A 22890-nucleotide genomic window follows, 5' to 3' on the forward strand; every position below is an offset into this window, starting at 1 on the left:
TCATCTGTTTAATCTATGTATTAGGTATTTACGAAAATAAGGTTTCCATTGCTAAAAAACTTATAAAAAAATCACAACATAGACTGATATACACAACAGATTGTAAATACCATTGGACTCTGGACAAAAAGAATCTCTTTGCCCTGGAGTGGAATTAGGGTTACACTAAATTAAATTAGGTTATCCCAGATTAAGAAATCCCCAGAGACAGGGCTGTAGGCACCATTGCTTTCTAATCCACAGAATTTAAGCACTTGGTAAATATCTACCAGGCTATGGAAGGAAATATGACCAGATAAACCTGTGGGACCAGATTATGGTGAATTTTGAAGTCTAAAAAAAGAGAGGAAGTAATAAAGTGATTAAAATTACTCTGAACAAAATGTCATCAAAGTTTAAAGAAATAGCAGGTGGTAAGACTTACAGCATAAAGAAAAGCATTATGAACATCAGCCAGAAAACTGATGTTTTGGTGAACTCAGTCTTAAAAAGCCCTCACTTTCAAGTATATACTTGATATATTTGGGAAATGGAATTTAAATATTAAACACATTTTTTTTAGATTTTTATTCATTTTTAGAGAAAGGAGAGAGAGAGAGAGAGAGAGAAAGAGAGAGAGAGAGAGAGAGAGAGAGAGAGAGAGAAGGGGAGAGGAGCAGCAAGCATCAACTCCCATATGTACCTTGACCAGGCAAGCCCAGGGTTTTGAACTGGTAACCTCAGCATTCCAGGTTGACGCTTTATGCCACCACAGGTCAAGCCTAAACACAATTATTGCCCTCAAAAAGCTTCAGGTATGTACAAAAGGCCTAGGGAGATGAATAGGTGATTTCCAGGAGGGTCAAGAAATGAAGAGCAGCTCTGGACTTTCTAGCTTGAACTTTTCTGAAATTCCTTAAGAATGTAAAAAAAGGAAAAGAAGCCAGTCCATATGGCCACAGCCAAGTATGAAATTTTAAAAACGGAGTTATTATATGTGAGATTAGTGTTATCTTTAAGGATGAGGAATGAGGGAGCATTTCTGGGGTACTGGAAATGTCTTGATCTAGGTATTGGGTTTTACAGATATATTTAGGAATATGTAATTTACATGTTTTAGAAATCGCTCTTTTGTATAGTACTTTCTTATGATATTTTAGAGAGCTCTCAGAGGACTAATGCTTACAAAATAGATACTTAAGACAATTTATACTGAAAATTCCTCCTTAAATATAATAATTTAAATTTTTATACGATAAAAATCAAGTCATATTTACATTTGCTTGGCTAATGACAAATGACATCAGCTTTTGATTTTGAGGTAACTACACTTAAGAAACCTCCCTGTGGTTACAAGTGTTTCTATCTTGTGATTTCCTTCCTAATCTTCTGAATGTCAAGTGCAAGCTATTCTGCTAAGTAGGAAAAATCAGCTGCTTGATACCTGCAGACAATGTCATTCCCAGTACTTGACAAACTACCCTATTTCAGCAAGTTCAGTCTATCCCTGTGGAGCAAATACGCCATTTTGTGTCATGCCAGCATCATTCCAAAGTAGTACAGAAAGTTCTTTCTTGCTGAGAACACCCTGAGGTTATTACCAGATAATTTCTGATTTATTTACTGAGCAATATTCCCAAAGAAAAATAGTAACATAATTTTACCGTGTTAAAAAGACCATAATTAATAAAAACTTATGCAGCATTTTTATCAACTAATCATAATATAAATAACACATGGTAGGAGAAATCTCTTGGGTTTAAAAATAGCTTTATTTAGCATACCAAAAACATAGAAACATAAGAAAAACCTTACCTAGTATAAACATAAAAATAGTTACATACCATAATTTAATGTAAACCAAGTGTTTAAAAATGTGAAATATTATAACAAAAATACATGCTATTTACACAGAACCAAGTTAAAACATCCTCCACAGTTATCAGATCATCAATCTTGAAGTCATAATTAACAGTGAATCAAGCACAGCATCAGTATTAGTATTGTTCAATAGGAAAAAAGAAATCATCTAATTTACTTTAAATGGGTACAATTCATTGTTATATTTAAAGCAGGAAGGCAGATAGTCCTAGTTCTAGGATTCCAGACACAACCACTGCATGTGGAGGTTTGGAAACCATTCCACTGGAAAACCTACCATTAAGCCCATTTTTCCATTTAAATGCAAACTGGATGATTCAATTTAGTTACTGCTTAAGAAAGGTACTAAATATATTCGCAAAAATAAACATTTATTAAAAATGATCAAAAGTGAATGTAATATCAATCAGGTAAGAAAGCCAAAAGCATACAAATATATATCATTCCAGACAAGCCCCTTTAATTATAACAAATGTTAAGAAACTCAGTTTATAAAACCAGATGGGGTAGCAAATGGGTTTTTAAAATTGTATAACCCAGAGCAAAATCAAACTAAACCAACCAAACAAACCTAAGAGAATGCTTCTTGAAAAAAGCAGTAATTGGTTTATCCTGTTATCATGATGTCAGTGCTGCCAGGAGACCAGTGCTAGATGTCAGTTATCACTATGAAGTAAATGCTGTCTGTTTGACCAACAGTCTAAACAGCTGTGATCATTGATTAAGCATTTGGCTTTTGTTTCAAGGATCAACATTCATTCATATACTGCAATCCAGGTGTCTCTAAGAGGCAGAATTAAAGTCAATATCAGGAGTTTAAAATTAAAAATAAAGTTGCAAGAATATAAACTTAGTAATAGAACATTCTGCTCCTTTGTCTAATATTGTAATTCTCAAACTTTTGGTCTCCAGAACTCCTTATACTCTTAAAATTTACTGGGGATCTAGATGCTGAAAAGCTTTTGTTTATGGAGGTTACACCTATCCATATTTGCCATATTAGAAAATTAAACTCAAAATTTATTAAGTATTCATTTAAAATTTAAAAGTCCTTTATATATTAGCATAAATAATATTTTTAAGAAAATAGCCATATTTTCTAAAACAGAAAAAAAGATCTGTGAGAAGATGGCATTGTTTTACATTTTCAACTATTTTGAGAGAGTGAAAAGACAAATATGTCTTTATATTATAATGAAAATAGTTTTGTTTTTTTTTTAATTTTTTATTTATTTATTTTTATTTATTCATTTTAGAGAGGAGAGGGAGAGACAGACAGAGAGAGAGAGACAGAGAGAGAGACAGAGAGAGAGAAGGGGGGGAGGAGCTGGAAGCATCAACTCCCATATGTGCCTTGACCAGGCAAGCCCAGGGTTTTGAACCAGCGACCTCAGCATTTCCAGGTTGACGCTTTATCCACTGCGCCACCACAGGTCAGGCCGAAAATAGTTTTGATCTCACAGATCCCCTGAAAGGCTCCCAAGGACTCCCAGGAGTTGATAGGCCACACTTTTGAAAATTGCTGGTTTAATCTAAGGCCTGATATTAATGACCTATTTTTTTTTCCACAAAAGGAACCTTAATTTTCATTTTAAAATAAACCAAAATATCCACACAGAAACACATAAGTTACTGTATGAAACACTTCCACTTTAAGCTTTAACTAGAAGGCAAAGATCATCGTGTACTCATGAACAAATTCAAAACAATATTGTAATTTCTGCTGAGATCAGGGTCAAAATTTATTAATTTTTAGTCCATGAAAGCTACACAAAAACTGTTAACTAAATACACACATTTTATTTACCTTTATAGTATTTGCTTAATCCTGTTTGTGCTGACTTGGCTGTCATTGTCAACTTGGCACAGTCCTGGTACAGACCAGAAAATGACAGGAATTTAACTAAAAGTCCTGACCCTCAGATTAGGAACATGTTAGCCATTTATGGAGTAGTTTACTCTATTTCTATGTGAAACTTTTGATACATTTTAGGGAAATGGGAAAGTTCTCCCTTAAGCACAATAAAACCAATGCTATAATCTTACTGATAGATAACTCTTCACATCTTACAAATTACTTTCATGCACATCTCATCAGATCCTTTGAAGTCAGCAAAGAAGGGAAGCATGAATGATTTTACTGCTGTTTCAGAGTTAAGAAATTTGAGTTAGATATGGGTCTTTCCCAACATATCATGGCAACTATATTGCAAAAAGTGATTAGAATTCATGTCACCTGACTTCTAGTTCAGGATTCTCCCCAGCATTCCCTCTTCCTTTGGTTCCAGGGCAAGATTGAGGGAGGGGTCAGAGGGGATGGAGATGGAGGCAGCAGTGTATGGCACTTCTGAAATCTGGAGTCCATTACCTCATGCACTATTTTACCCTACATCAAGGAGGCTTAGGAGTGGCAGAGGCATCTTTCTGATGGATATAATGAATTTTCCACCAGTGCATATATATGGAACTTTATACAGAAAACAACAGTCTTACTTTTTCTTTCTCAGCCAGTTTATTTTGGCAATTCATTCATAGCCTGTTTTCTCTTTTTAAGTGAAAAATAAAAATCCTGCAGTTAAAAAAATGTGATGAAAATACAAAATGAGATAGCAATAATAATGAGATTATCTAGGAAGCTACCATAACTACATTTATTGTGCACCTGGCACAACATAGACTTTGTAATCTTCCTCCACCAACTGGAGAGCAGTATAAAAATCACAGTTCTTAATTTAATGGAAAGTTGCCTCAATCATCTTGAGGCAAATACTTCAGTCTGTACAAAAACATTAAGAAAATAAATTTAAGAATTTTATTTTAACTAAATTTTTAGGTGCTTGAAGATTCTGTGGTAGTAGGTGAGGGAATAGACAGTAGAGTAAAAGGCAATGAAAGAGTGAGAAGAAAATAAATGTCAGCAAAGGAGAAATCTTTATCTATTCCCTGTCATTAATATATATATTAATATATATTAATATATATATCTACTTTAGAAATTATTCTGTTGAAAGGAAAACCTCTCCACCAAGATATTAATATAAATAGCATGAGACTTTCAAAGACAGTAAGCAAACACTGTTTAATTGGGGGGGGGCAGTCACCATAAAAAATACTCCCTTCCTACAAAGCTAGCCAAATGCCACTAATGACAAATAATTTTCTTGCTATACACTATAAGCAAGTTATTGTTTACTGTGCCTTCCCTCTGTCTTTCTGAGATGTTCTGAAAATCAAGATGGACTACATGTATTTATTTTTATTTTAAGGTAATTGAAGGAAAAGTGTTAATAAAAGCCAGTAAGAATTAGAAAACATCCTAAATTCATCTTATTTTCAAAATTTAACAGCATACTGCTATCTGTTACACAAATTGATGGTGCCATTTCTTCCCTCCCCCCAATTTTGGTAAGTAATATTCTCTTTACAGGTGATTTAGACAAAAGTTAATGGCTTTTTAAAAGAGTTGCACAAATGCTGGGCTAATGTACACACATGTGTATATGCATATATGTATATATACATGAATATGCACACACAGATATATGTATAACTTATCACATTACATCTTCATGTTTTTCCCTCTTCACATTTCCCTTAGCTAAAATGAGCATGGATAATGATTTTATAGTAGGGAAAAAACTAATGAAAAAATCAGAAAACGTGAAGTGGTATGCCATCAGAGTCCAATAAAACAAGTCAATGCACATTTATGTAGTGGTAAAGTGCTAGAAAGTTCTTTCATTAGTATTCTAAAAACAATTATAGTAAAAAGAAGTTTGCAGTTTCACTTGATGGTGGTGACCACAGGCACCATAGCAATGGCACTGGCTGAGTTGGAGTTGATGATGTCCTCATACTCTGGGGGTGGATCTAAATGAGGTTCTGTTTCACTCCTCTGAAGGTTCACCTGGCCAGTGGCTTCCTCATAGGTTGGTGGAGGGTCACAGTTGGACAGGCGAGTGGAGACAGAATCTGAGCGCCCAACTACATATTCGAGAAAGCCTGGTGACATTCCACTGCTATCAAACACTTCATCTGGTGGGGGAGGTGTAGTAATAATATTAAGGTGCTGAGGGAAAGGAATGTGACCTTCAGTCACTGTCTGTCTGCGAGTTTTGTTTCTTAGAAAACATCTCCAGATTAGGAAAATGACAAGGAGGATAATAAAGAGGCCAAAGATTAATGGAAAGGTAAGGTAAAATTGAAACCAGTCACTTCCTCTGTTACTCTCTCCTTGTTGTGCTTTTGTATAGGTGTTCCAAAACTCTTTCTGAAAATAAAAGACAGAAGAAATTTAAAATCAGTATGATCAAAAGATATGAAATATCAAATGAACAAATGTCTGGGTTCTATTAACATAATGAATAAAAACCCAAAACCAGATTTCTTGGCTTAAATGACGTACAGCCTACATTTTCCATGACAAGAAATTACAATTAAACCATGGTGCTCACTCGGGATCCTCCCTAAAATAGTCAGAACATGAGTCTTTTTCAAGACTTGGAGTTATTTATATTTTCAGCTATGACATTTTTTTTTTTTTGCTTACAAATTTTCAAAAAAAATCTTTCAGTTACAGTTGACATAAAATATTTTATTAGTTTCAGATGTACAACATAGCGATCTGACATTTATATAACTTACAAAGTGATCACCCCAATAAGGTTAGTACTGATCTGACCAACCACATACAGTTATTATAATATTATTGGCTATATTCTCTATGCTGTATTTTACATTGCTGTCACTGTTTTTATAATGGAAATTTATACTTCTTGATCTCTTCATGTTTTTCATGCACCCCCACCCCCCTCCCATCTGGCAGTTTGTTCTCTAAATCCATGACTTTGTTTCTGTTTTGTTTGTTCATTTATGTTATTTTCAGATTTCACATATAAATGAAATCATGTAGTATTCGTTTTTCTCTGACTTATTTCACTTAGGATAATACCTTCTAGGTCTATCCATACTGTTATAAATGGCAAGATTTCTTTCCTTTTTCTGGCTGAGTAATATTCCATTGTATATGTATACCAATTCTTCATCTGTTTGTCCACTGATGTACATTTAGGATGCTTCCATATCTTGGTTATAGTAAATAAAGGTGCAATGAACATAGGAGTGCATATAAAATTTTGAATTAGTGTTCTGGATTTTTTTCAAATACCTAGAAGTGGATATGCTGGGCCATATGGTAGTTCTAGTCTTTTTTTGAGGATTATTCATACTACTTTTCATAAGGGCTGTAATAATTTATAATTTACATCTCCACAGTGTATGAGAGTCCCATTTTCTCCATATACTCTCCAACACTTCTCATTTCTTCCCACTTTGATGACAGCCATTCTAACAGGTGTGAGGTGATATCACATTGTGCTTTTCGTTTCCATTTCCTATTAACTCATGATATTGACTATCTGTTCACCTGCCTGTTGGCCATGTGTATGTCTTCTTTGTAAAATGTCTATTCAGATCCTCTGCTCATTTTTTAATCAGGTTTTTTGTTGTTGAGATGCATGAATTCGTCTATGGCCATACCACCCTGAACGCGCCCGATCTCGTCTGATCTCGGAAGCTAAGCAGGGTCGGGCCTGGTTAGTACTTGGATGGGAGATGCATGAATTCTTTATATATTTTGGGTGTTAACCCCTTATTGAATGAATGATTTGCAAATTATATTATCCCATCATTTTAATGATGGTTTCCTTTGCTGTGCAGAACCTTTTTAGTTTTGTGTAGTCCCATTTATTTTTGCTTTCCCCCCCCCCTTGCTATAGGAGTCAAATCCACACAAATATCATTGAGACCAATGTCAAGAAGTTTACTATGTTTTCTTCTACGTATTTTATGGTTTCAATTCTTCTGTTCAAGTCAGCACCATGTATTAGAGACTCCTTTCTCTATTGTATGCTCTTGGCTCCTTTGTTGTAAATTAGTTGTCCATATAAGTGTGGGCTTATTCCTGGGCTCTTAATTCTGTTCCATGGACTGGTCATTGTGTTTCTTTCTCTTCCAATACCATACTATTTTGGTTTCTGTAGCTTTGTAGTATAGTCTGAAATCAGGGAGTGTGATACCTCCTGCATTGTTCTATTTATTAATTGGTTTGATTCAAGGTCTTTTATACTTCCATAATATTTTAGGATTTTTTGGTTCTATTTCTCTGAAAAAATGCCATTGAGATTTAGACAGGAATTTCATTGACTATGTAGATTGCTTTAAGTAATATAGACATTTTCTAGGAGCGTGGGTTATCTTTCCATTTATTTGTGTCTTCCTCAATTTCTTTCAACAATCTCTTATATTTTTCAGTGTACAAGCCTTTTACCTCCTTGGTTAAATTTACCCCCAGGTATTTTATTCTTTTTGATGCAATTGTAAATGGATTTGTTTTAATTTTTATGATTTTTTGCTTTAGTGTATAGAAACACAACATATTTTTATACTGATTTGGTGGCCTACAACTTTATATATTTGTTTATTATCTCTAACAGTTTTTTTGGTGGGGTCTTTAGGGTTTTCTAAAGGTAAAATCATGTCATCAGCAAACAGTGACAGCTTTACTTCTTCCTTTCCAATTTGAATGCCTTTTATTTCTATTTCTTGCCTGACTGCTCTATCTCGGACTTCTGCTACGATGTTAAATAACAGTGCTGAGAGTAGGCATCTTTGTTTTGTTCCTGACAGGCGAAACACTTCTTTTTCACAGTTAAGTATGATACTAGCTTTGGGTTGGTCACATATGGCATTTCTTTTGTTTAGGTACTTTACACCCATTTTTTTAGATTTTTTTTTTTTAATCATAAACTGATGTTGAATTGTTCAAATGCTTTTACTGCATCTACTGAGACAATCATATACTTTTTATACTTCATGTGTTAAAGTGGTGAATCACATTGATTTATTTGCAGACACTGAACTAGCCTTGCTTCCCTGGACTAAATTCCACAAGATCATGGTATATGATCCTTTAAATGTATTGTTGTATTTGGTTTGCTAATATTTTGTTGAGAATTTTTATATATGAGTTCATCAAGGATAGTTGGCCTGTAATTTCTTTTTCTGTGTGTGTTATCTTTGTCTGGTTTTAGTACCAAGGTAATGTTTTTCTCCTGAAATGAATTAGGAAGCATTTCCTCCTCTTCAGTTTTTTGGAAAAGTTTAAGAAGGATTGGTATTAAATCTTCTTTGAGTGTCTGGTAGAATTGATCATTGAAGCCATGTGGTCCTAGAATGTTGTTTTCTGGGAGTTTACTTCTTCCTTTCCAATTTGAATGCCTTTTATTTCTATTTCCTGCCTGACTGCTCTATCTCAGACTTCTACTACGATGTTAAATAACAGTGCTGAGAGTAGGCATCTTTGTTTTGTTCCTGACAGGCGAAACGCTTCTTTTTCACAGTTAAGTATGATACTAGCTTTGGGTTGGTCACATATGGCATGATTCCACTTCCTCTGGATTCATAGTTTGTTGGTGTATATCTGTTCATAGTAGTCTCTTACGATCTTTTACATTTCTGTGGTATTTACTGTACCTTCTCCTTTGTTTCTGATTTTAGTTATTTGACCTTTCTAGGATTTTATTTTTCTTAGTGAGTCTATGTAAAGGCTTATCAACTTTATCTTTTCAGAATACCACCTCATAGTTTCATTGATATTTTCTATTGTCTTTTTGGTGTCTATTTTATTTATTTTCACTGATTTTTATTATTTCTTTTCTTCTACTGGCTTTGACCTTTGTTCTTTTTTCTAGTTTCTTAAAATGAAAGGTTAGATTGAAGTTTTTCTTGTTTTGTTTGTTTTTGAGGTGGGTCTGTACTGCTATCAGCTTCCCTCTGGGTACATTTTTTTACATCTCATATTTCATAATTTCACCTTCATTTGTTCAGTATATTTTAAAAATTTGTGGTTTGATTTTCTTGTTGACCCATTAAGTGGTTCAGCAGCATGTTCTTTAATATACATATATATATATTAATTTTTCCAGTTTTTTCCACACAGTTGAATATAGTTTCGTACTATGTATTATGGTCAGAAAACATGCCTGAAATTATTTCATTCTTAAATTTGTTGAGACTTGTTTTGTGTCCTAACATCTAGTCTACCCTTGAGAATGTTCTGTGTGCACTTGAGAAGAATGTGTATTATGTTGCTTTTGGATGGAATGTTCTATTAGGTACCTCTGTTCTAATTACCACTTAAGGCCACAGTTTCCTTGTTGACTTTCTGTCTAGATGATCTATCTACCGATGTAAGTGGGGTGTTAAAGTCTCCCTACTATTATTGTATTCCTGTGCATCTCTCTCTTTAGGTATGCTAATAGTTACTTTATGTATTTTTGTGCTATGTTGGGTATATACATAATAAATATTATGTGTTGTTGATGGATTGTACCTTTTATCATTATATAATGTCCATCTCTGGCTCTTGTTACCTTTTTAACTGAAATCTATTTTGTCTGTTGACTGTCATTTGCTTGGAGTATCATCTTTCATCCCTTTGCTTTGAGCCTATGCTTGTTTTTAGAGCTCAGATGAGTCTCCCAAGGCAGCATATAGTTGGGTATTATTTTTAAACCATTCTGTGACTTCTAATTTGTCAGTTCATTCCACTTGCATTGAAGGTAATTATTGATATATTAGGTCATTGTACTGTCATTTTGTTATGTTTGCTCTATATCTCCATTGTTTATTTTCTCTTGTGTTTCTGTCTGCTATTTTAGTTTGGTGACATTCTATATTTTTCAGTTTCTCTTTTTTATCTTTTTTCCATCTTTGTGCTAGATCTTTGTTTTGTGGTTACCATGTGTTTTGTATAAAATGTCCCATAGATAAAATAGTCCTTTTTCTGCTGATAGCATCAGATCTTATTTTTAATGTGTTTCTGTCTTTAACCTTTATGTTAAATGTTAATGATTACTATCATATTCTGAAGTAGCTTTGCATTCTCTGATTCCCTCTATTACTCAAAATTTTGTGTACTTTTGCTTTTTCATTTTATGTGCAAGAGGTACTTTCCACATTTCCTGTAAGGCCGGTGTAGTACTGGTGAACTCCCTCAGCTTTTGTTTGTCGTAGAAAGTTTTTATTTCTCCTTCATAACTGGAGATTAAGTTTGCTGGATATTCTTAGCTGGTGGATTTTATCTTTCAATAGTTTGACTATGTCATTGCTTTTTCTCCTGGCCTGTACATTTTCTGCTGAGTATCTGCTGATAACTTAATGGGAGTACCTTTGTTGGTTACTGAATTATTTTCCCTGACTCCAGTTAAAATTCTTCATCATCGACTTTTGACCATTTTATTATAATGTGTATCGGAGATCTTTTTGCACTGAGACAATTAGATTTTCTGTTAACTATTATTTCTCTAAATAAGCTCTTTTCCACCTTTGCCCTCCTTTTCCTTCTGGGATACCCATTATCTTTATGTTGCTTTTCCTAGTGATGTTGAATACTTCTCTTAAGAGATTCTTCATATTTTTAAGATCTTAGTTCTCTCTTCTCTTCCACCTGAATAATTTCTAGATTTCTATCTTTGAACTCACTAATTTTCTCTTCCTTATGGTGAGCTCTATTTCCATTACTTTCTTATTCATTCTTCATCTCATTTATTGAATTCTTCAGCTCCATAATTGGTTTGGTTCTTTTTAGAGTTTCAATCTCTTTAGTAAAGTAATCTTTATGTTCATTAATTTTATCCCTGGGCTCACTGAACTGTCTTTCTCAATTTTCTTGTGGTATGTTGAGTTTCTTCATAACAACTATTTTGAATTACATATCAGTTAGATCACAAACTCCCATGACTTTAAATTTAGTTTCTGGAGAATTGTCAATTTCTTTTGGTGGCACCACATTACTATACTTTTTCATGGTGCCTGATGAATTGTTCCTCTTCCCGCACATCTGAAGTAGTAAACACCTTTCTGAGTTGAGTCTAGCTATATTTTAGAGCCAGCACTTCGCACTCTCCACTGCTTTTGCCATGGGAATCACTGCTGCCGTCACTCCTGCTTGTGCTGCCAAGGTTTCTGGTGCCTTGCTGCGTCACAGTGTTGTGGATGTCATGCCTGCTCCTGTAGCCTCAGATCATAGACACAGCTGCTACTGTGGGCACCAGGGTCTTGGATGCAGCCCCTACAGCTGGGACAGCTGAAGTTATAGGAGCTGTCACCATAGGGTGGTATCTGGGTTGTGGTCACTGCTATAGTTAGTAGAACCTCAGGTCTCAGGTGCTGCTGCCACCAAGGGTTACAGGTTCTTAGATAGAGACCCCAGTGCTAGGAAGAGCTGAGGTTGCATTTGCCACCACTGGTGTATGGGAGCATGGATCTTGGGTGCCACTGCTGTTCCTGGGGCCTACAGTCATGAGCTCTCCCACTACTATTCCTCTGGTTCCATTTCCTCCCATGAGGTTCAATCCACCCACGTTCAGATGTATGGATTTTTCAGGCATTCTGGTGTGTTGTGCAGAGGGTCCTATGTTGGGCTATGGATATCCTACTTGTTGTGATATAAAGGGAAAAGACAAAGGGAATGATTAACTTCTCCATGATGCTGACATCACTCTGGGGAAGGTAATTTGTGATCATGTACTTATGGAGATCTATCAAGTACTTCATTTGTCCTTAATTTTCTTTTATATGCTTTAATGTATAAGACATTTCGATCTATTATGTTAAATTTTAGTCAAAAGTGAGCTGGCTCAGTATATGAATTAAATATTTTCAATTAAAGTAACATTGATCTGATAAAAAGGTACTTACTGACAGATTTTCTTTGGGAACTAGACTTATTTTGTTCTTTAGGGCAGAGAATCAGCTGAAAATTCATGTGAAATCAAGACTATTATAAAAGTCATTCAAAAAAATAAACAGCTATGTCTCTACAAGCTATTTAAAAAGGTCTTTAGCCTGACCAGATGGTGGCACAGTGGATAGAGCATTGGCCCGGGACACTGAGGACACAAGTTTGAAACCACAAGGTTGCTGGTTTGAGTGCAGGCTCATCTGACTTGAGCAAGGGGTCACTTGCTTGAGCATTGGATTATACACATGACCCCATGGTCATTGGCTTGAACAAGGGTTCACTGGCTCAGTTGTAGCCCCAGTCAAGGTACATATGAGAAAGCAATCAATGAACAACTAAGGTGCTGCAACTACAAGTTGATGCATCTCATCTGTCTCCCTTCCTGTCTGTCTGTCCCTCTCACGCTAAAACAAATAAAATAAAATAAATAAATAAAATAAAATAAAAAGTTCTTCAGCCTGACCAGCCAATGGCGCAGTGGGTAGAGCACTAGCGTGCAACACTGAGGATAGCCCCTTGGAGCCTCCACCTTGGGTGCTAAAAATAGCTTGGTTGTGAGCATGGTCCCAGGTGGGAAAAGCATCTGTCCCAGACAGGGTTTGCTGGGTGGATCCCTGTTGGGATGTATGCGGGAGTCTGTCTCTCTATCTCCCCTCCTTTCACTTGAAAAGAAGAAAAAAATAATAAAAGAAAATAAATAAAGTTCTGGTACAGTATTGCCGTGGCTGAAGGGAAACTTCACATTTGGCTCCTCCCCCAGCAGGTTCTGGGATGGGTGTAGGGAATGGAAGGTGTGGGAAGATTTGAATGGAGATGCATAGAATATGGCTGAGAAATCATCATAGTGCCATTCAATGATCACTTCACATATGTCTATGCCCATATTCAACTCCCACTTCCCTTGCTTCCTGATTTCCCTCATCCTTTAAAGGGCAAAGTACTGAATCAGTGGCTAGTGCCATCAGTGGTCTTGGGAAGCTAAGTAAACTAGGAGTTTCCCTAACAATGCCAAAGAATCTGAGTTTCTGCCTGTACAAATGATGAATAACCTGCAGAAAATTAATGACCAAGTCTTAAATACCTTGGACATCTCTTGTATCCACTTGTAACCACTCTCTACCCACAACTGTCGACATGCTAGTTCCTGCCATGGGCTCTGAACTCAGAGATTTCCAACATAGATTTTGTAACATATCCTTGTATGAAGGGGCACACATATCTCTTTCTTCAATTTCTCCTTTAATTTCCACAATAAACAAATTTAAATAGTAATACTGTGGAATGATAGATATTATCTAAAAAGGAATCTCTGGACTTATATCTAAAATCTTTGGCTATCATTAACTCAGCTTCTAAAATACAAGCACACCTGGGGGTAGACTAGAGCACAGAGTGCACAGGAAATAGGATAAAGATTTGGGATGATGCACCCGACATACCACCCACTGCAAAGCTACTTATTTATTTACTTATAATTGAATTTTTCAGGGTCCAAGTCTAAGTGTGCAACTCAATAAAACATCATCTGCTTTTTGAGTATTCTAACTAAGCATCTTAGTTAAACCACTTGCTTTACAATTTAACAAAATATTATCTGCTGATTATCTACATTAAAATCCCTGAGACAGGTCAACAAAGCAGATTCCCTGGCTCCATAGAAATCTGTAGACCCTGGACTGTGCATTTCTAAAGTAAACACTTTAAAAATTTTGGAATAAGTTTGGATTTACAACAAAGTTGCAAAGATATTACAGATCATTCCCCTGCCCCCCCTCACCTAGTATCTCCTAATTTTAGTATTGTACATTGGGATGGTGCATTTGTTATAATTAATGAACTAATAATAGTCCATTACTATTAACAATTGTTATGAATTTTCCCACTAATGGCCTTTTGTTCCAGAATTCAATCCCTATTGCATTTAATCATCATGTCTCTTTAGTGTCCTCTGGTCTATGACAGTTTCTTAGTCTTTTCTTCTTTTTCATGGCTTCGACAGTTTTGAGGTGTCAAGTGTTTTGTAGAATGTCTCACTGTAAACTTATTCCCCCCCACTTTCTGCACTCTATTCTTTGGAAGCAGATTTGTTAGTCCAAACCTCACTCATAAGAAGCAGATAATTAAGTTCTGCCTCCTGGGGAGACGAGTATATACATACATAATTTGACATTCTTGTTTACTGTAGACTCTCCTCTCATTCATTCATTCATATCGTTATGGACTTGTACATTTATTTTATGATTTAGGTTATAATTCAATACTATACTACTATAATCCAATGCTCAAATTGTTCCAGCTTTGGCCATTGAGAACTCCTTCAGGATGGCCTTCCTCTCTGGTACTACATTATGCTCCATCTCATCTTGTATTCTTCTCAGCCCAACCTAGAATCAGCTGTTTCCCCAAAGAGTGTGGGTTTCTTTTATTGTGCAATGGTATTGGAAACCCAGATCTGGCACTTAGTGGGACTATGCAGTTTTTAAAAAGATTTTATTTATTCATTTTACAGAGGAGAGAGAGAGAGAAGGGGGGGTAGGAGCAGGAAGCATCAACTCCCATATATGCCTTGACCAGGCAAGCCCAGGATTTCGAACCAGCAACCTCAGATTTCCAGTTCGATGCTTTATCCTGAGCCACCACAGGTCAGGCAATGCAGGTTTGATAAGTGGGACTAAGTGAAACTATGCAATTTTGGTAAGTTTTGACAGCCATTTTGGAGAGTCAAGTACAAAAAATAATAATTTGTAAAGAAAAATTCTGAAATAGTTGTCTTTAAGGATTACTATTATTTGCTTCATGTTATTTCAAGATTAAAAGTTCCAAAATGCAAAAAAAACCCTCATGAGACCATTGAGAGGAAAAGAGAGAACAATGTTAGAGATCAAAAAATGACTCCAAAATAAAGTAGCTCTAATTTAGTACCTAAAAACTAGAACAAAATACATATATGTATTGAAGGCTTCTGTGAAAGGCATTAAACTAAGTGCCCAACCCCAAACCAAATGCTGTAGGTTTAATTTTATCTTTTAAAAGATACAGAAATTGAAGCTTAGAGAGGTGAAAAGTTTCACAAGCAATACAGTCAGTGGGTGGCAGAGCTGAGAGACCAAATCAGGTCCATCTGATTTTCAAAGCAGAGGATTTTGTCATGGTATTATGATTACTTTGGCTTACATAAGCCTTTGTGTGTAGGTCTGCTGTCTCTACCAGATCTCAGATACCATGAGGAAGCATCAGCTTATTCAATGTTGTAGTTCCTGTGTGTGTTATAGCACTCAGTAGATAATATCTGAAATCTGACCAAATTTCTATGTGGTGAAAAGGAGACCTACAAAGTACAATACATTTTCTCCCACCATATAATGTAAATTAGACTTCTGTTCCAAATTGGGTAAAAAATTACAAAAAAACACCCCAACACATTATATTGGAAGCAGACTTCTAAATTCACACAATCTAGATTTAGGGATGATGAACATGTGCATGTTTCAGTAAAGCTCTGTGTAATAAATTTTACTGAACAAAAAATTACTAAGTACTCTAAGAGTTGAAATAAAATACGAGAAGCCAATCACTTTCTTTACTGCCAGGATTAATCAAGCATGAACTTCAAAGATGAAACTTTGTTGTTCATTGAGTCTTAACACACAGCCAATCCTTTTTAATATGTAGCAAATACAATTCTGAAATATTTTTTATGAAATAGATCAAGTATCAGAATGGCATTTCTTTTTTCTTCCTTTAGACAGGGAGAGAGAGACAAAAAGACAGGACATTGAGCTGTCTCTTTATGTGCCCTGACTGGTGATTGAACTGGCAACCTCTGTGCTTTGGGATGATACTCCAACTAATTGAGCTATCCATTCAGGGCTCAGAATGTCATTTCTATTACACTTATGAGACCAAAAGCCCTTGGTCATACCTTTCTTCAATGATATGGATTTAATGGCATAAAGCAAACTCAGATGATAGGTTTTAAACCATAAATAAATAAGTAACATAAAAATAATAATAAAAAATTAAGTCCACATCTGTCAGCTAACTTGTGAACAAGTTTTGAATCACTTCTTCCCATGAATTAAATATACTTTGTAATATGCCACTCCATTCTATCACTCTTCATTGATTCATCAAATATTTAATTCCTATTATGTTCCAGTACTGTTTTATATGCTAAAGACCATAGCTATGAACAAAACACACAAGAAATGCTGCTGTCATACAGCTAACAGTTCTTGGAAGAGAACAACAATGAACAAATACAACAAACAGATGTCAGATGGTGATACATGCTGGAAAGAAAAAGGATTCACAAAAGGGGCAAAGGTTGCATTTAAGGTAGGATAGATGAAAGAGGCATGGTGGCCTGGATTTAAAGTAGTGACAAGTAGAGAGACTGATAGGAGCCTAGATTCTAAATATACTTTCATGTTACAATCAACATTATTGACAGGTAAGACATGGAATATGAAAAAGGGGATAATCAGGGATGACAGCAAGGTTTAGGCTTAGCAAAGAGAGGATGAACAGTTACCACTATATCAGGCTGTGGTAGGCGCAGAGTTTTGGAGAAGGGTTCCAAATTGGTCTATGTTTAGATTGAGAACCATATTCAATTCAAACAGTAGATACTTAGTGAGCAGTTAGTCTACAGGTCTGCATTTCAGGGTAGTCCTCCAGGATATAAATAAATCTTGAATATACTAGCATTTCAGGTCCTGACAGTAAGAAAACTCACCAGTGTCTGAGTATAGAGAGAACAGAGTTTGAAGAAATTAGGTGGCTGCTGGAGAGGGGTGTGAAGTCAAGAGTATTTTCTTTATTTTTATTTTTTTTCCCTAAACAGTGTGTAAAATATTGAGAATGAGTCTATACAGAGGAAAAAGTGAGCTGGAGAATGCAGAGAATCGCATGAACAATTGATGAAGTAGTTTTAAAGACTGCTGAAATGCAGCATCCTGTCTCTGCCAGTAGCAAAGAATACATAGAAGCATTGAGATGCATAAATGTCAGAAAGGTAAGCATTGAAAACACTACTCACCTTGAGAGTCAATGATTATAGACTCTATACTCTTCATATAACATCAGGGTGGTTAAGTCTTTTGCAGACTGCCATGAAATTTCTGAAGGACCACACTGGTCCATGGACTGGAGGTTGAAAAACACTGACTTGGACTATGGGATATTTTAGAATTCAAGTCAAAATAAATATATGGCTCTTTAATTTAAGAAATTAATAGTGGTCATAGCAACTTTTTAATAGCCCCAAATTGGAAACAACCCCAATATCTATATATATGCAGGTATAGTGATACACTACTCAGCAATAAAAACAAATGAACTGTTGGTACATGCAATATGGATGCACCTGAACATAGTTATGCTGAAAGAGGGCAGATAAAAGATAATAGATAATATATGACTTCATTTATAGAAAATTCCAAAAAATATAAACTAATCTATAGTGAGAGAAATCAGATCAGTCATTGACTGGAAGTTGCTGTTTGTGGGAAGAGATGAGAAGAGGAAATTATATGGGGCAAGAAGGAATTTTGGGGGATAATGAATTTGTTTACTATCTTGATTGTAGTGATGGTTTCATGAGTATATGTATGTCAAAACTTACCAAATTGTATACATGAAATATGTATGGATAATGGTATGTCAACTTTAATTCAGTAAGGTTTAAGAATTCAGTAGCTTACACAAATAATAACCAGTCAGAATATATCATGGAAAAGAACACCCCATTTACAATAACAAAAGAGCAATACTTAGGAACCAAACTAAGAAATGTATAAAACCTTAAATTCTTAAACTCTGAACTCTTTCTTCTTACTACTGGGTCCATCTCTATCAATTAAGAGGTCAAACCCCTTTTCTTTTTTTTTCTTTTTTTTTTAATTTTTATTTATTTATTTATTTTGCATTTTTCTGAAGCTGGAAACGGGGAGGCAGGCAGACAGACTCCCGCATGCGCCCGACTGGGATCCACCCGGCATGCCCACCAGGGGGTGATGCTCTGCCCATCTGGGGCATCGCTCTGTTGCATCCAGAGCCATCCTAGTGCCTGAGGCAGAGGCCATGGAGCCATCCTCAGAGCCAGGGCCAACTTTGCTCCAATGGAGCCTCGGCTATGGGAGGGGAAGAGAGAAACAGAGAGGAAGGAGAGGGGGAGGGGTGGAGAAGCAGATGGGCACTTCTCCTGTGTGCCCTGGCCAGGCAAACCCGTTTTCTTTAAAACTTATGAAAAAAAATTTACTTCTTTAATAAAATTTGATGCTCCTCTAGCACATCTGACATCCCTTGTTTAGCACCTAGTGTTATTTTTTTGGTACAGAGGAATGAGTCTTTATATAATGTCTGCCTCTGCTAATGCAATTTACAACTGCAAAGCAGTTCTGTAGAACTTATACCACTGTCTTGTGCTTTCCAATTCCTGATCTCCTTGAATAGCATGCAGACTAAAGAAAGGTGAAGAAGACTATTCTCAAGGAGGGGTGAGAGGGTTCAGGTATGTCTTTTCTTTTATAGTAAAAGTAAATCGTTTTAAAGTAGTCTCAACATCTATTAGCTTTCTCCACACTTTCTCTCTGATTAGGCAGAGTAAGGGCATAAAGTTATCATAACATTCCCTAAACAAAGTTTCCTATGAAACAAATGCTTCCCCTTGCTAACATGACAAATCTCACTTCAGCAGACTCCTATGGAAACGGGACCCACAAAGACAGACCAACACACAGGGACATGAACCTAGCCCTCTTATCCACATGGACTTCTTAGTTAGATGCCACTTTCAGAGTTCTTCACAAGGGTAATTTTCAATTGCTAGCAATACACACCATTTAGGAATGCAGATTTCAAACATACATCAAAATATGTAGGCAAATCTGTAAACATTTTTCAAAATTATCAATATACTTACAGTTTTTTCATTATTTTCAAAAGCCTCTCTTGCTTCTTCGAATGTGCATCTTTCTTCTCTGCATTCACGCTCAATGTTGCCCTGTCTTATTTCTTCAAAAAGCCCATTGGCTCTTGGGTAGCGTTTTAGTACTGAGTTGGCTTTTTCTCCAGTGAGGAAAACTAAATAAGACATACAATAATAAATATAAAATTGTAACAAAAATATATGGAAAGTTCATATACAAGATGAAAACTGCTAGATGCTCTTTATAAAACAGAGCCAACATCCTAAACCCTTTTCTGTGAGTCAGCAATGAAGTAACATTTACATTTAGCTCCAAACCACCACATGTGCCATCTTCCTCATCACATGAGCATGTATGTCCTTTTAGTAGCAATTGCCCTGGGCAGGGACAGTGACATAATTAACTATGTTATATTCAGACTTCAGCACATTCCTTCCAAGTGTGAGTGTTTAAATATAGTAACAATGATACTGCCACTTATACCTATTATTATAAGTGAATACCCCTAGGCATTCTGCTTTTGGACTGCAGCAAGCAAATCAAAATCCAGTCTCTAGGCCATCAGTCTTTGTCCCCTAACTGAAAAAAATAAAACTCCAAATAACCTAATAGTATAAACCCAGAGGACCCTAAAAAGAAGTGACAAAACAATATCAAGAAATTAAGATAAATTTGGTCATAATTCATTTCAAGGAGCACTAATAATAATTTTGTTCTAAATTCACTTAAATATATTGTGCTACTTTAATATATTTAGCCTCATTCCACTGCCCTTCAGAAAAAAATTCTGCATGACTTACAGAGGCATTTCATATAAATATTCAATATGCACATTTATGATACCCAATAAAATAAATAAGTAAGTTATATGCACAGTTATGGGAAATTATTTTTATTTTTACATACAGAATTCATTTTAAACTCTACTTCAGTTACATTTTTAAAAAGTGTCCTGCTTGTTTGCAGAGATTATATAACAGTACTAGAAATTAATCTCTATTAATGTAAAGAAAATAGAAAATTTCCTAATCTGCTAGACTTCTGGCATGGACAAAGGCACATTATAAATCCTTCAAGTTGTTTTAAAAAATCTATATCTTGCAAAGAACATTTTGAAGTAAATGAAAATCAGTAAATACTCTTTTAAAAATGGCAACAATAGCAATAAATTTAAGGTTTATCTCATTATAGAGATGTGTCTTTCACTTTATACAAGATACGGATTTATTACTGAAGATTCCTTAAAGTATCCAAACTGACACCAGCTATATTCATCTGTATTAGGTTGAAAACGATGGTGGCCTTCCATAAGTGTTTCCTTCCTTCTGTACCTCAGAAGGCTAATCATCTATAAAAAGGAATCACAGAGTGATAAAATATCATTAGAAAAAAATCTTAAAAATAAAAATTGTGGTAAGTACTATGAAGGAAATTAAAAGGGTACAATTGAGTTGAAGAATACCACTGGGATTTTCTAGCAGTGTTTCTCACAGTTTAGCAGCATCAGAATACCCTAGAGGACTTGGGCTCAGCTCCCACAGTTTCTGATTCCATAGATCTAAGTGGGCTAAGAAGTTTTATTTCTATTAAGTTCCTAGGAAATGCTGGTGCTGCTGGTCCTACTACCACAGTTTGAAAACCACTACTCAAATGTGAGTTCCTTAGAAAACTAGTGCTGAGGAAAGTATTTATAGACTGCTGGGATTAACATATTTAAAAAGATATTTTATTATATGACTTTTTAGGGTCCTAAATATATATATATATATTTGTAAATATACAGAAAAGAAACATTACACATGCATTTGTCATATTTATTTGACTGTAGCACCCTTTTTTGAGGGATATTTTTACTGAATCAACTATCTCGCCATTAATCTTATTTATACCCTCTGAAATGACATAAAAGTCTCCTCTATATAACAAGGCCAACTAATAAAGATAGTAACTGATTTCCCTTGAGTCTTCTATTTCCCAGGATAAGCACATCTAGCTCCTTCATCTATTGGTCATATAAAATGTATAGGAGTCTTTGCATCATCTTTATCTCATAAAATACAGTGTCCTACATTGAGTGCAACAGTCTTTAAGTATGGTCGGACAGGTGCAAAACTGAATGGGACTATCTGCTTCCTTGTTATAAAGTACAATAGATATGTTAAGATACCTGTGGCTTTTGGGACAGTTTTCTTGAAGATGAACCAAACAACAATAATGTATTTTAAGTTTTTAAGAGAGAAAAAATGGAATTCTCCTAAGAGAAAGTAATTTTCTTATATGCTATCTATAAGGAAAAGGGGAATCAAGGAATGTAGCCAACTCTTATAACCAGAAAGCAGACTGATTTAGATTAAGCAACTATAAGATAATGTAGCATGCCACAGATCTTTTCATCTCAGCCTAATCGCATTAACAAGAGTGTGCCACAGACACCTTCAGTGTATTTCTCCTACTGGGAGGCAAAGTAATCTAGGTAATGTAATAGTGAGAACTCTATTTAGAATAAGCTGGCAAGTAGATTTTGTCTTATTTGCCAAATCTGGTCAATTAGAAGATACTACCTGGAGTAAGACAATGGCCAGTAGGAAATATATTGTTATAGATTAGTTATGTCTGCTATATAATAGGAAACAGAAAGTATTTACCAGTGTTTATTGAATTATTTTATAAATCTAATGGATGATAACAGAATTAGGGTATTTTTAATGTGGAAACAAAATAAGGGGGTAAGTGGCAACTTGGAACTATAGGATAAGATTATGCTATCTCTTTGTAAAACACTAGGTAATTTCCATGTGTAAGAGCTTCTTTTTGACTTCTAAAATTAAAGCAATGATGTTTGAAACTAAAGTTCATCACTGCCTTCTGCTTCCTTTTAATCAAATTGTGTGTTAGTCTACAAAATGTGGTCCTTTGGCCACTACACCCACCATTAAGAATCATGTGTATGCCTTCACCAGAGATTACACTTTATACTATATACATCAGAGTGAATATACTTTGAGAACACAACACTGAGGTTTTATTAAAAACATGTACTTTTCTCGTTAAAGGAAATAAAGACAAAAGTAAACTTTTCTTTAGATACAGTTAGAAAACATCCTTATTAAGTTAGTTATTTAAAATCTAAGACTGATGCACACACATATACCCACAAGATAATTATATTTACTCAAAAATATTACTACTTTTTCATAATTTCAAAATAAATAGCTGTCACCTATGCTTTCTCTTCAAAACAAAAGAATAAAAAGAATAAACTAAAATGGTTTCTCATCAAGGAAATCCCTAAAT

General features: G+C 35.2%; 1 protein-coding gene across 2 annotated transcripts in view; it reads right to left on the reverse strand.

Moving 5' to 3' along the window:
- Window positions 1-1744: 1744 nt before the first annotated feature.
- PRRG1 (proline rich and Gla domain 1) overlaps window positions 1745-22890 on the reverse strand; it is a 123175-nt gene continuing 102029 nt past the window's right edge. For both annotated transcript variants that reach the window (XM_066249837.1, XM_066249838.1), the window contains exons 3-4: window positions 19590-19750; window positions 1745-6130 (exon numbers count right to left, since the gene is read on the reverse strand). In XM_066249837.1, the coding sequence (XP_066105934.1) occupies window positions 5645-6130; window positions 19590-19750 (647 nt within the window). In that variant the 3' untranslated portion in view covers window positions 1745-5644. The remainder of the gene's footprint in view (window positions 6131-19589; window positions 19751-22890) is intronic.

This window comes from Saccopteryx bilineata, chromosome X, assembly GCF_036850765.1.
Source record: "Saccopteryx bilineata isolate mSacBil1 chromosome X, mSacBil1_pri_phased_curated, whole genome shotgun sequence".
In the NCBI taxonomy this organism is placed as follows: Eukaryota; Metazoa; Chordata; class Mammalia; order Chiroptera; family Emballonuridae; genus Saccopteryx; species Saccopteryx bilineata.